We start from the raw sequence: 13,573 nt of genomic DNA on the forward strand, positions 1-13,573 counted from the left end.
TTCTGCTCAAGATCACGAACATGAGCAGCCACAGCAGCAGTTGCTTTGTCGGAGTTGTTGCTAGATGACTGGAGCCCAACATTCCTGAGGAATGTGCTTTGCTTGACTTCGGTCTTGAGCACTTCTTCAACAATTTGAGCAGCAGACTTTGGCTCTTTACCTTCTGGTACCGGTGCATCCTTCATTCTTTCCATCTCAAGCTAACATATGGAGGAAAATGATAGGCATTAGTGGGAGATCTATTTCACATTTTGCAAACCAAACAAGCAAGAGAAACCAAACCAGCACACAAATGGATTATTTGAAGTAACCAAACCAGCACACAAAATCTATACATAGATATTTTACTCAAACAGAAGAAGATGATGACTAGTAACTTGACAACATTATTTGACTAGTAACTTATGTGACCTGGAGACATGCAATTGGAACAATATGATCGCTTCATTATGCAATTGGAACTATATAAGATGGCTACAGCAAGTTCTGATATCTTTGTTGAACTATCAAACAACATCAAAGCATGGTACATAGTGTGTGTTCTTGACATGAAACAGCATCAAACAACATCAAAGCTGGATGTGAATCAAACAGGGCTGAGGTTTCTAGACAAAAGTTTGAACTGGCTGGATAAAGCATGGAGTGACTTACTATAGCAGTCTTGACTGGCTCCTAAAACCCGTGCTTCTTGCTGTTGTGGGTGGCCTTAAACAAGTCAATCGCAGACAGCTGCTCACCGTTACGCTCTTCTTTCTGAAATGTTTTTCAACAAAAATCAAAATGTTATTCAGCAAGAATCAGAAATGTTATTCAACGAGGATCAAACGGTAAGGTCTCTAGAGAAAAGTTCTCAAAATGGCAAAAATGTGTGCTATGTAGTGCCTGGAACCAGTTCTCTGATTGTACACGACTTTTTCTCGATTCATCTTGTTCGACACACAGGTTTCCTACAAAAAAGCATACTGTCAGCATGATCTAGCACTAGCATATCATGTGCAGAACATAAAGCAGCAAACAAAGCAGAGACAAACCTTGTGTCTTGTGGTAGACCACATCTCCACCAGAGCTTGCCATTCACCGTCCGTCAGATCTGGCACCGGAGACTTGATGCTGACTTTGTTTGCGGCTACGGTATCAAAATACTTCTTCTTGATCTGATGGCGTCTGTTCTTTGAATTTTTCTGCAGAATATCTTTGCACGCGGTCTTGATGGTCTCCGAGTCTGTGTTCATCTCAAAATTTGCCTACAAAGACAGCAAACAAGGTAGGAACAATATTAGTGATCATGCATAGGTGCAACAGAAAATAGATAGCACATTAACTACGAAACAAGTAGCTTACAGCAACTTTCCCAATGTAGTTCTCCAATAGACTAGCATTTTTTGTATAGCTTGAAGTGAGAAAGAACCGGCAGATGGCTTCTTGCAATGAGTCGACACTCAGAAGCAAACTTTGCTGCCTGCAGAGGCTTCTCTGGACGCTTCATCCTTTCGGCAATATGGATAGGCACCTTGCTACCAAGCAACTTGGTGATTCTCTCTAGCCCTTTGCCCTTTCTAAGTCTAGTCTTGGTAGTCATTGCATCTGAAAATGAAATTGAAGTCATAAATTAGAATAGAAATCGACAAATGCAGGAATCGACAAAAGCATACATGATCATTCCATTTGGAAAATGCAATAGTAAAAGAGAGCATTGCAAAGGTCAACTTGGCAGGTTGAAGCACAAGTTGTTGCTCTTCTTCATTGATGACAGCATTCCTATCAATAGAAGATGCAACCGGGCTGAGGTCTGTGTGGATAGTGCCCGCTTCATCTATGCAGATAGTTCCTCCTTCATCTAGGCAGATAGTGCCACTTCCATCCATGCGGAGAGTGGTTCCTTCATCCATGGGAGGCAACTCATCACCCATTTGCACCGAGGTCTTAGAGTCCATGCGTAGCAGACTTTCCTGATGGTCCGTCGCAGTCGCCATCTTTTCTTTATGCCTTGTGACTCTATCAGGGGCAGGTTCATCAGGTTCCATGATCCTCTTTTTTGTCCTGGAGCTGGGGCCATCACCCTTCCTGGAGGCATTGCAGCAGATGTTTCTGAGCTCTTCTTCTTCTTGCTGACTGTCTTCTTAACACCAGGCCTCTTCGCCCTAGATTCCTTCAGTGCCTCGTATAAACAGCACGGAAAAAAGCATTAGATCAGAAGAGAAATATGTGAGCACAAGGAAACACATAGCATACAAGAACCCCAACCCTCCAAGCAAGACAGAGTTTGCACCTTAAGAGTCTTCTTTACTACGACATCATCCACTTCCTCTCCATCAATAACTTCATCCTCCTTAGGATTGTACTCTGGGTCATCATTGATAACTCCACTACCTTCTTGAACCTCATTACTTCTACCTTCTTGTACATCATTTGTTTTCCTAATTATCGACGCTATTGCACCGATGCCAAGGGACTGGAACATCCGATTGTTCCTCATCATATTTCTAGCCCTAACCTTCTCGTACTCGGTGAGAGGCTCTTCTTTGCATGATAAAAGAAACGTAACTATTAGGTGAATGTTTGGAATGCATGGACAGACAGCCAAACATATCTTATGATATTTTATTATCATTTAATCCTAGTTATTCAGGTAAGGAAGACTAACAGCACACAGGCACAATTAAGCCAGCTTATTCAGATTGCAGCAATACATTTCACTTAGCATATTAAGACACAGATTGCAGCAATACATTGCAAGGAGCAAGTTGCATACCAACGGTTGACCTCATGTTTGACCTTGTCCTCCTTGCCATGGATGATCTTGAGGTGGTGCTTGCAAAATACAATAAACAACAATCAGATACAACAGGGATAAAGTAAAATGATGCACTTGTATCAATAAAGGAAAGCATTTAGACCATCATGCACATACGTGTAATACACACTACAGGAATCAGCTACTTTGCCGTCTGCCGCGGACGGCAAAAGGCTCCGGCAAAGTAGGCATCGGCAAAGAGCTTCTTTGCCGTCTACGTTTTGAGGCGGACGGCAAAGGGGCCTTTGCCATCAGCGGCGGACGGCAAAGAAAGCCGACGGCAATAAATTCGCTGTTAGTCCGTTAGGCGGCTAACGGCAGCCTTTGTCGTCCGCCGCTGACGGCAAAGAGCATCAAGCCTTTGCCGTCTGCCACTGTAGGCAAACTGACCAAATGGGTCAGCTGCCAGGAAGCACAGGTGGTTGCCACGTGGCTTCTTTGCCGTCCGCGGCGGACGGCAAAGAGCCCGTTGCCGTCGGTGGCAGACGGCAAAGAGCCTGCATTGCCTCTTTTTTCTGTTTTTTCTTATACCCAACCATTTTCACAACAAATAGATGATACATATATATTTTTCACATGGCAAGTTCACAGCAAACATATGAGATATCCAACACATATAATTTGATCATACATGCATAGTTCCATCAACCATACATAGCAAGTTCCACATACATGCATCCAACCATACATATTACAATAGTGTCATCCTACCATACATGCATAGTTCATCGATACAAAAGAAACATAGTTCATCCAAACAAGCACTCCATCTATAAAAGCACAAATGGAAAAGAAGCACTCCATCCATGCAAGCTTCCGTGAATTAAATCAAATCTGCAAAATGATAAACAAGATGTTAGAAAAAGAAGAAGAAAATGAAGAAGAAGAAGAAGAAGACTATAAGAAGTAAGCATACTTAAGTAAAATGGAGCTAACCTAGAAGAAAATGAAGAAGAAGAAGAAGACTAGAAGAATACTAGAAGAAGAAGAAGACTATAATTAAGCTTATTATGGAAACCTGGTCATTTTGTGTTAACATAAGTAATTTTGGAGTTAACCTATAGGAAACTAAGCACATTAGAGATAACTTAGCATATTAGAGCCAACTTAGGTAAAATGGAGCCAACCTAGGTAATTATGCCATCTTTGAGTGAACTAAGCATATTAGAGCTAACTTATGTCATTTTGGAGAAGAAGAAGAAGAAGAAGACTATAAGCTTATTATGTAAACTTGGTCATTTTGTGCTGACATAAGTAATTTTGGAGCTAACCTATAGGAAACTAAGCATAGTAGAGATAACTTAGCATATTAGAGCCAACTTAGGTAAAATGGAGCCAACCTAGCTAATTATGCCATCTTTGAGTGAACTAAGCATATTAGAGTTAACTTATAGCTAACTTATGTCATTTTGGAGAAGAAGAAGAAGAAGAAGACTATAAGCTTATTATGTAAACTTGGTCATTTTGTGCTAACATAAGTAATTTTGGAGCTAACCTATAGGAAACTAAGCATGGTAGAGATAACTTAGCATATTAGAGCTAACATATGTAACTAAGCATATTAGAGCTAACATAGGTAACTAAGCATATTAGAGCTAACTATATATAGATCATTTTGGAGATCTGACATACCTGACATAGTTCAGTTCTCATTGTTCTTCTCCTTCTCCTTCCTCAGCCTGATGCACCAAGAGCGGCGAGGCGGTGGAGGCAGTGGGATGTAGTCTTCTACCACAATTGGCGTGGTCATGTCGCCCAGCTGTGGGATCGTCGGCGCCACCACCGGCGCGAGGTCATTGTCAGGTACCACCACCATCGCGAGGCCATCTTCAGGTAGGACAGGCACGACCATCGCTAGGTCATCCTCAGCCACCACCATCTCTTGCCCATGGTGCGCCACCACCATCTCTTGCCCTTGGTCAGCCACCACCATCGCTAGGTCATCCTCAGCCTAATGCCCACTCTGCTCCTCTTCATCCCCACTCCAGTCTGGATCATCCTCCTTGCTGTCTTTGCTGCAGCCCGAATCGTTGCTGCTTTTGCTACAGCCAGAATCGCTGTTGCTTTTGCTACAGCTAGAATCGCCGCTGCTGTGGCTGTAGCCAGTGTCGCTGCTGCTGCTCCCATTGCCTGTCCAAATGCAACAATTAATGACGGTTAACAATGGATGCGAGACAAAGCCAAATGTAGAGGAATAAGAAGAGGCAGAACATACTGGCATCATCGTCCTCAGCGTAGCGCATGCGACACATAGTCGCGTTGAACACCTTCACGATGAGCATGGTGGCGTCATCGTCGTACCTGAAGAGAAGGAGGTACCCCAGCCGCAGGTCGTAGGCACGGTAGAACTTCTCCCAGCCACGACACAGGTACATGTGGGCCTCCTTGATCACCAACCCCACGTCCCACAGCCTGCGAAACCCACTGCCGGCCTGTCGCAGCTTCACATTATTTGGTGGATATTCACCCAGCATGTTCATAAAAGTGTTAGGCAGCCTCTGCAGTTTGGGACAAGGAGTGATGTAGCAAACAGCAGAGTTATCATAATGAGATGGGTGAAGGGGAGATCACTCCTTTTATATACCTGCCTCTTGGAGGAAGTCCCAAGTATGATATTGAAGAACTCAAAAGCATCCAACTCATACTCCGGTGTGGCAGAGCGGAGCCTGCGGTGACGGCCTCCCCCCATCTCTAATAAGCAGCAGAAGAGACCAATTAGTATCTAGCTAGAAGCATATCTATAACATAGAGCCAAGTTTCTAGACATGAAAGAAAACTGAGAGCAAAAAAGCAATGCACTTGTGCTCAACAACACTTAGTTAATTTGGTAGGTTAGTTGGCAATGGCAATTGGCACCCTTCAAAACTAGGGATTTCTTTAGACGTGAAAGAAAAATGAAAATGTTGAAAAAAAGAGCATAGTAATATAAAAATAGGGGGAAAATACACTTCTTCTTTCTCCTCTTTATCTTCTTCTTTTTTTCATCTTTCATCTTTCTTCTTAACCAAAACTAAACCTAAAGTTCCTTCTAGTGTGATCACATTGGAATACTTGTGGCAACAAATCATAGTTGCACCATATTTTAGGTGGCTCTAGGGTGTAGTGTCGTAAAATCATTTTACTTTGTATGCAAATCAGAATGTATAGTTTGCCTTTCCGCAAAAAAGAAAAGGAAAAGACGAGTATAGTTTGCCTCTTATGACAGATTCCATAAGCAATATGCATGCCTTGTTGTTTTCTCAAATTAAACTAGTTCGAGTGTTGTTGATTGATGAATTTGAATATATGCAAAGGAATTTGAGGAAATCTTTTGCTCTTCTCACTATTAGTTTCATAATCTTTTATACAACCCCTTCAAGGAGTCTGTGGATAACTTTCGTTTACAGTTCACTACATATGTGTATTACATTTTCTATTGGAAATGCATTTGAATTCATTTATCACAAATACTAATTCTAAAGTTTAACTCTGATGATACGGTTGCCACGTACCTACCAAGACATGCCAATATTTTTTTCTTGTATACAAAAGAACTTGTGCACTAATATTTACTTCACTGAAAGATTTTTCACTTTGAAGGGAAATAGTTTTTGTTCCATCATCTATTAATAATATAACAATAATAATTCATTATATGCCAATGAGTTGAGAAATCTGGCTATCTATGCTCTAAACCTAAACTAAAGTAAACCTAAACTAAACCAAACCTAAAATAAACCTAAACTAAACTTAAAATATAGAAACAAAAACAGAAAAAAATACAAGAGGTCTCATCGGGTGGAGGAGGGGGAGCCGGAGGGGTGGGGCGGCCGCGGTGGTGGAGGAGAGGGGCGCCGGGGCGGCCGGGTGGAGGAGGGGGCGCCGGAGCGGCGGGGAGGCCGCGGTGGTGGAGCAGAGGGGCACCGGGGCCGCCTGGTGGAGGAGGGAGCGCCGGAGCGGGAGGGCGGCCGCGGTGGTGGAGCAGAGGGGCGTCGGGGCCGCCGGGGTGGAGGAGGGGGTGCCGCGGCGACGTGGGTGGCGTGGGGCGGCGGCGGCTCAGGCACGGGGCGGCGCGGCGCGACGACGGGGATGGCGCGGGGCGGGGAAGGGGGTCACCGGGGCTGCTGGGGCGGCGCGGCCACGGGGGTGGCGCGGGGCGGCGGCGGCACGGGGGCGGGATGGTGCGGGGCGGCGCGGCGCGACGACGTGGATGGCACGGGGCGGGGAAGGGGTCACCAGGGCTGTTGGGGCGGCGCGGCGACGGGGGCGGCGCGGGGCGGCGGCGGCACGGGGCGGCGGCGGCTCGGGCGCGGGCGGAGAGAGAGAGGGGACAGATGTGGGGCGCGGGCGGGCGTCGATATGGATTTTAGTTAGGGCACGGTTCTTTGCCGTCCGCCGGCAGACGTCCAAGATCCTAGCTAACGGGCGTTAGCTTGGCCACTTTCTTTGCCGTCTGCTAGCGGACGGCAAAGACAGTGTCCGTTAGGTGGTTGTTGGTAGTGGGCCACCCTCATTCTTTGCCATCCGCTGGAGGACGACAAAGACTTGGCTGACGGCAAATACGGTCTTTGCCGTCAGCTTCTATTGAGCTGACAGCAAAGAAGGTCTTTGTCGTCAGCTAGCGGACGGCAAAGACATGGCTGACGGCAAAGATCCTGATTCCAGTAGTGACATGTGAAACAAACTTGATGGATCAACAATACAGTGATCTAGTGTTATTAATTAAGCAAACATGTAAGTGCACTAAACAAGCATGCATGTACACTAGTAGCAAGCAAGCAAAGTGCATAAGTGCTACTACTACAAGCAAGCAAAGTGCTACTGATAGAAACAAGCAAGCAAAGTGCTACTAATAGAAACAAGCAAGCAATGAAGGAAAATGAAGAGAAGCAAGCAAGTACTATTGATACAAACCCTAATTAATAAGCAAGCAAGTAGCTTCTTCTCCAAGTGCTACTGATACAAGAAAGTACTGCTGATGGAAACCCTAATTAAGCATGTATGCTAGCAAGCAACATGTATGCTAGCAAGCAAGCAACATGAACTAGTGAATTGGTGTCATGTACACATGCTTAGACAGTCTGACAGCAAGCTAGACGAGTATATCATGAGGACCTTCGAAACAACTAGATGTTGCCACTGGTAAAGCATGAAACAACTATACTTGCAACAGTACAAAAGCAGATGAAAAAACTATACTCAACTATTGATTATGCTGCCTCTACACACAAAAAATGGCTACAGACTAGATGACACAAGTTAAGACATTTCGACAATTAGAATCAACCTTGTATATTACAGCACCCAAAATTATCTAGCTCCAATCTAGTATATATTAAAACTAGTCATACTACCTTAACACACCAGGAATTCCAATACCACAATAAGTACTAAGCATTCTCGTGTTCACTGGAAAGAAGAACACAAGCTTCATGCACATATCATGAAAGAAGAACACTGCTACAAACCCCAGTAGTGCTACTGATAGCAAAGTGCTACAAGAAATCAAGTACATGTTCATACTAACCCTAGTTGCAAGCAAGCAAAGTGCATAAGTGCTACTAATACAAGCAAGCAAGCAAGCATGGAAAGTGCTACTGATAGAAACAAGCATAGTGCTACTGACAGTAACAAGCAAGCAAGGAAGGAAATTGAAGGGCAACAAACAAGCAAGTACTGTTGATACAAACAAGCAAGCAAGTAGCTTCTTTTCCAAGTGCTACTGATACAAGCAAGTAGTGCTGTCGGAAACCTAATTCATCATCTATGCTAGCTGAGTAATTGAACCATACACAAGCAAGTACTAATACAAGCACCATGAACCAGACATCATCCACTTCCTCATACCCTAAAATCATCCACTTCCTCATCCATCCCCATCCCCTAAAATCATGCACTTCCTCTCCAACATGAACCCTAAACCATGAAGTGGATCGAACGAACCACCGGGAGGTCCTATCCCTAACCCCATGAAACCCATGAACCCTAACCCTGACCCCATGAACCCTAACCCCATGAACCAGAGGGAGATCATCCCCACGCAACAATAAACATGAACCCTAACCCCAAGAACAAGGACCTACCGAACCACCAGGAGATCCTAACCCTAGAATATCCTAACCCATGAGGGGGATCTACCAGAGGGGAGATGGATCGACCAGAGGGGAGGTGGATCCACCAGAGGAGGGGAGATGGATCAAGGGGAGAAGTACCTAGGGGGAGATGATGTTGATGATGCAGCAGTGGTCGTCGTCGATGTAGTCGCCGTCGTCGTTGATGTAGTCGATGTAGCCGCCGTCGATGGAGGGCGGCGCAGCGCGGCACGACGGGGCGGCGCAGTGATGTGGCGGGGCGGCACGGAGGAGGGGAGGGAGTGGGAGCGGGGCGGCGTGGAGTAGGGAGGGGCGGCGCGGAGCAGAGTTCGTCGGGGCGGGGAGGTGCGGGGCGAAGCAAAGGAGGGGCGGGGCTAGGGGTGGGGAGAGGGGAGGGGGGATTCGTCGGGGCTGGGAGGTGGGGAATGGAGGGGCGGAGCAGAGGACGGGCGGCGGGGCGGCGCGGGTTGGGAGAAGCTAGTGTTCGTCGGGGAGAGGGGAGGGGAATGGGGAAATTTTGGGAGGGGAGGAGAGGGGATCCAGCGTGTTAGTGGGAGAGGGAGTGTTGGGTCCCACCTGGTAGTGGGAAAGGCAGTGGAGGGAAATTTTGGGAGAGGGAAATTTTGGTGGAGGGAAAATTTTGTTGTGGGAGGGAAATTCTTTTGGGTTTGGGGGCAGAAAAAATGAGGGGTTTTTTGTAAACTTTGTAGAAATCATGGTTAAAATCATACCGAATAGCTCAAGAAAACATCGGTATTGCAAGTTTAGTATTTTTGCTAGTTGGTAGGCCACATTTGATGATGTGGTGCGTGGGTTTCCCATTTTTTATTTTTTTTATTTTTTACGGTGTTTTCAAAACGCGGCCGATTTCGTCGCGGCGGCCGTCCGTGGCTAGGGTTTGAGTCGTGCCAATCTGTTGTTGATTCTGTGATGAAATGCCTACCTGTGAAGCTAAAAAGGATTTTTGGCGAAAATAACGGGCAAGCTATGGAGGACCCGCAGTTCAAATTCCAGCCGGTTCCAGCTGAATCGGCCGAAGGTTGTCTGAATGGCCGGGAGTAGCTACGAGGGTCGGAAAAGCATGATTTTTGGCGACCGTCCGTAAAATAGGGTCTACTTTGAGATAGACATGGAATGGCGCCGTTTGGGGTGACCCTCCTTGTAGCCGCTTCACGAAAAACGCATGTTTTTAGCATTCAAAAAATGAAAAATGGTTTTTTTTTAAACAAGTTGGAACCTAGCTTTGGCAACATTGTTTGCCATCACAAGACGGAGGCATGCGCTAAATTTGGGCATATTATCACAAACTATTCAACGAATGCGGCCATATCATTGCTAGTTAGGCTTGAAAGCCATGAATCTTCGTTCATGGTAGGTTGTTTTTTAGAACACTTTTTCAAAAAAACATCGGTATTGCAAGTTTAGTATTTTTGCTAGTTGGTAGGCCACATTTGATGATGTGACGCGGAGGTCTCCCATTTTTTTGATTTTTTTTGAATTTTTTGCGGTGTTTTCAAAACGCGGCCGATTTCGTCGCGACGGCCGTCCGTGGCTAGGGTTTGAGTCATGCCAATCTGTTGTCGATTATGTGATGAAATGCCTACCTGTGAAGCTAAAAAGGATTTTTAGCGAAAATAACGGGCAAGCTATGGAGGACCCGCGGTTCAAATTCCAGCCGGTTCCAGCTGAATCGGCCGAAGGTTGTCTGAATGGCCGGGAGTAGCTACAAGGGTCAGAAAAGCATGATTTTTGGCGACCGTCCGTAAAATAGGGTCTACTTTGAGATAGACATGGAATGGCGCCGTTTGGGGTGACCCTCCTTGTAGCCGTTTCACGAAAACACATGTTTTTAGCATTCAAAAAATGAAAAACGGTTTTTTTGTGAAACAAGTTGGAACCTATTTTGGCAACATTGTTTGCCATCACAAGACGGAGGCATGCGCCAAATTTGGGCATATTGTCACAAACTATTCAACGAATGCGGCCATATCATTGCTAGTTACACTTGAAAGCCATGAATCTTCGTTCATGGTAGGTTGTTTTTGAGAACACTTTTTCAAAAAAAAACATCGGTATTGCAAGTTTAGTATTTTTGCTAGTTGGTAGGCCACATTTGATGATGTGACACGGAGGTCTCCCATTTTTTTGATTTTTTTTGAAGTTTTTATGGTGTTTTCAAAAACCGGCCGATTTCGTCGCGACGGCCGTCAGTGGCTAGGGTTTGAGTCATGTTTTTAGCATTCAGAAAATGAAACTTATATTGTTTCATACATGAGCATGCACAAAAACCCATAATTTTATCTTTCATCCTTGAGCATGCATAAAAAAATTTAATTCCCATCAATTACCAAACTGAATATTCATAATTAAGAAACTGACATGTTTAGATGACACTGTCATACAGCATCCATGAGCATGCACAAAATTAAACCTGACATACTTAACATTGACATGTTCAGATTACACTAACAAGCTTAAACCTAACATGCTTAACATTGCCACTTCATTTCTTAACATCTTCACTCCTCCTTCTTCTCCTTCATCAACCTGATGCGCTCAGAGTGGCGAATCCCGACGCGGATGTACTCCTCAACCACAATTGGCATGGTCATGTCGCCAAGCTGTGGGATTGCAGGCGCCACCACCATCATGAGGTCATTGTCAGGCACCACCATTGCGAGGTCATCATTAGGCACCACAATCGCGAGGTCATCGTCAGCCACCATAGCAAGGTCGTCGTCCGCCACCACCATAGCAGGGTCGTCGTCGGCCACCATCATAGCAAGGTCGTCATCCGCCACCACCATAGCAGGGTCTTCGTCAGCCAGTATAGGCTGCTCCTCGTCATCCCCGCTCTGCTCCTCGTCATCCCCGCTGCTGCTCCCATTGCCTAGCCAAATGCAACAAAGTGTGAACATGGTGTTGTCGCCGTGCTGGTAGAGGAAGCCAAAAGGACAGGAAGAAGAGAGGCAGAGAGCTTACTAGCATCGTCGTTGTGCTGGTAGTACATGCGGCACATGGTGTTGCCGAACATCTTCACGGTGAACATGGCGTCGCCATCGTAGCGGAAGACAAGGAAGTGCCCGAGCTGTAGCTCATGGGCGCGGGCGAAATGATCCCAGCCGGGCCCTAGGTGCATGTGGCCTTCGCCATCGAACACCACCAACACGTCCCACAGCCTGCGAAGCCCGCTGCCGGCCTCCCGCAGCTTCACTTTGTGGGGCTCACGGCCGGCGAGCATCTTCGCAAACTTGTCAGGCAGCCTCTGCAGCGAGGGTCAAGTAGTGGTTAATTGTGCCAATCAAGCACTAGACAGCAGAGTGATGATAAAGAGATGAGAGATGATAAATATACCTGCCTACTGCAAGATTTCTCAATTACGATCTCGAAGAACTCGAAACCTTCCAAGCCAGCCATCTCACTTCTCTGAAAAGCAGCATTGTAATTAAACAATAAGTTACCATAAAGGACTGGACATAAATAGGAAACAAGCACTTCAAAAAAGTAGAATATTTACTACATGTGTTTGCCAGGGCCTCAATTTGGAATACTACTATAAATGGCAATGGCCTCAATTTGCTCCTACTATATCTTGGCAAAGGGGCAATCATCATCAGCAACAAGAATAACAACATCAACAGCACCCATCAACATCAACATCACCCATCAGGTAACCACAACAAGAATAACAACAGCAACATCATCAGGTGACCACCAACAGCAACAGCACTAAAATCTACTATAAATGGACCAGAACACGGCTAGAACCATATCTACTATAAATGGACATTGTTCCATATCTATAAATGAACATATCTGAACATTGGCATAAATGACAGAAAATATCCCTATCTAAACCCACCCATATCTAAACATTGGCATAAACATATCTGAACATATCTATAAATCTACTATAAATGGCAGAAAAGGTATTAATGCACAATCCAAAGAGGAAGGCCAGCATTAGGCATTGCCTTGCAAGCTACATTGAGGCAAACAAGGTTGATTTCATCATCAAATCTGTCACTGAGCTTTCCTGATACTTTAATTAAACACAACCTAGTGCATCTAACCCCAACCAAAAATAACAAAAATTCCTCATGGCAAGTCAAACCTACACTCCACTAGGACAGTACTACATGGAAACCAAGCTAGGCGCCCAAAATTAAGATCAGAAACACCAATTAGCTACTCCATCTCGTACTAAAAAATGTATCAAATATCCCATATCAGAAAAGTTTAGTACAAAGTTGTACTAAACCAGTGACAATTAAGATGGATTAGAGGGAGTATCAAATTTGAACAGAGGAAGGAGTCAGCGGATTCATATCCATAATTTGAACCATAATCCTTAACTAAATCAATTCCCACTAATCAAACCCTAATCTAATCCAACCCTAATCTAATCTAATGCAGTCCTAATCAAACCCTAACCAAATCAAACCCTAATCTAATCCAATCCCTATCTAATCTAATCCAATCTAGGCGGCGGCAAGAACCCTAATCTAACCAGTAGCAGAAAACTAAGTTAAGAGGAAGGAGAGAGAGAAAGGAAGGATTCATACCTTAGGAGAGAGAGGAAGGAGTCGGCGGTGGTGGGAGGCCGTCGCCGTCGATGGAGGAGAAGGGGATGCGGCGAATAGGAGGAGTGGGTCGTGTGGAGAATGGAGAGGAGGAGCGGGTCGAGTGGAAAAGAGTGGGTCCACTT

General features: G+C 45.2%; 1 protein-coding gene across 1 annotated transcript; it reads right to left on the bottom strand.

Annotated features, from left to right (window-relative positions):
- Nucleotides 1–11,209: 11,209 nt before the first annotated feature.
- LOC120975818 (uncharacterized) lies at nt 11,210–13,561 on the bottom strand. The gene is made up of 4 exons (XM_040402530.3): nt 13,431–13,561; nt 12,220–12,291; nt 11,848–12,130; nt 11,210–11,755 (listed from the first exon to the last, which is right to left on the bottom strand). Exons 2-4 carry the CDS (start codon nt 12,280–12,282, stop codon nt 11,385–11,387), a joined length of 717 nt encoding a protein of 238 aa, XP_040258464.1. The 5' UTR covers nt 12,283–12,291; nt 13,431–13,561; the 3' UTR covers nt 11,210–11,384.
- Nucleotides 13,562–13,573: the final 12 nt, after the last annotated feature.

The sequence above is a fragment of the Aegilops tauschii genome, chromosome 3, assembly GCF_002575655.3.
Source record: "Aegilops tauschii subsp. strangulata cultivar AL8/78 chromosome 3, Aet v6.0, whole genome shotgun sequence".
In the NCBI taxonomy this organism is placed as follows: Eukaryota; Viridiplantae; Streptophyta; class Magnoliopsida; order Poales; family Poaceae; genus Aegilops; species Aegilops tauschii.

Bases quoted from the DNA above. Each gene is read 5' to 3' on its own strand.
- LOC120975818 (XM_040402530.3), bottom strand. From the start codon at position 12,282: ATGGCTGGCTTGGAAGGTTTCGAGTTCTTCGAGATCGTAATTGAGAAA. The intron at 12,131-12,219 runs GTATATTTATCA...CCCTCGCTGCAG, and splicing joins AGAAATCTTGCAGTAGGCAG to AGGCTGCCTGACAAGTTTGC. The intron at 11,756-11,847 runs GTAAGCTCTCTG...GCATTTGGCTAG, and splicing joins CCAGCACAACGACGATGCTA to GCAATGGGAGCAGCAGCGGG.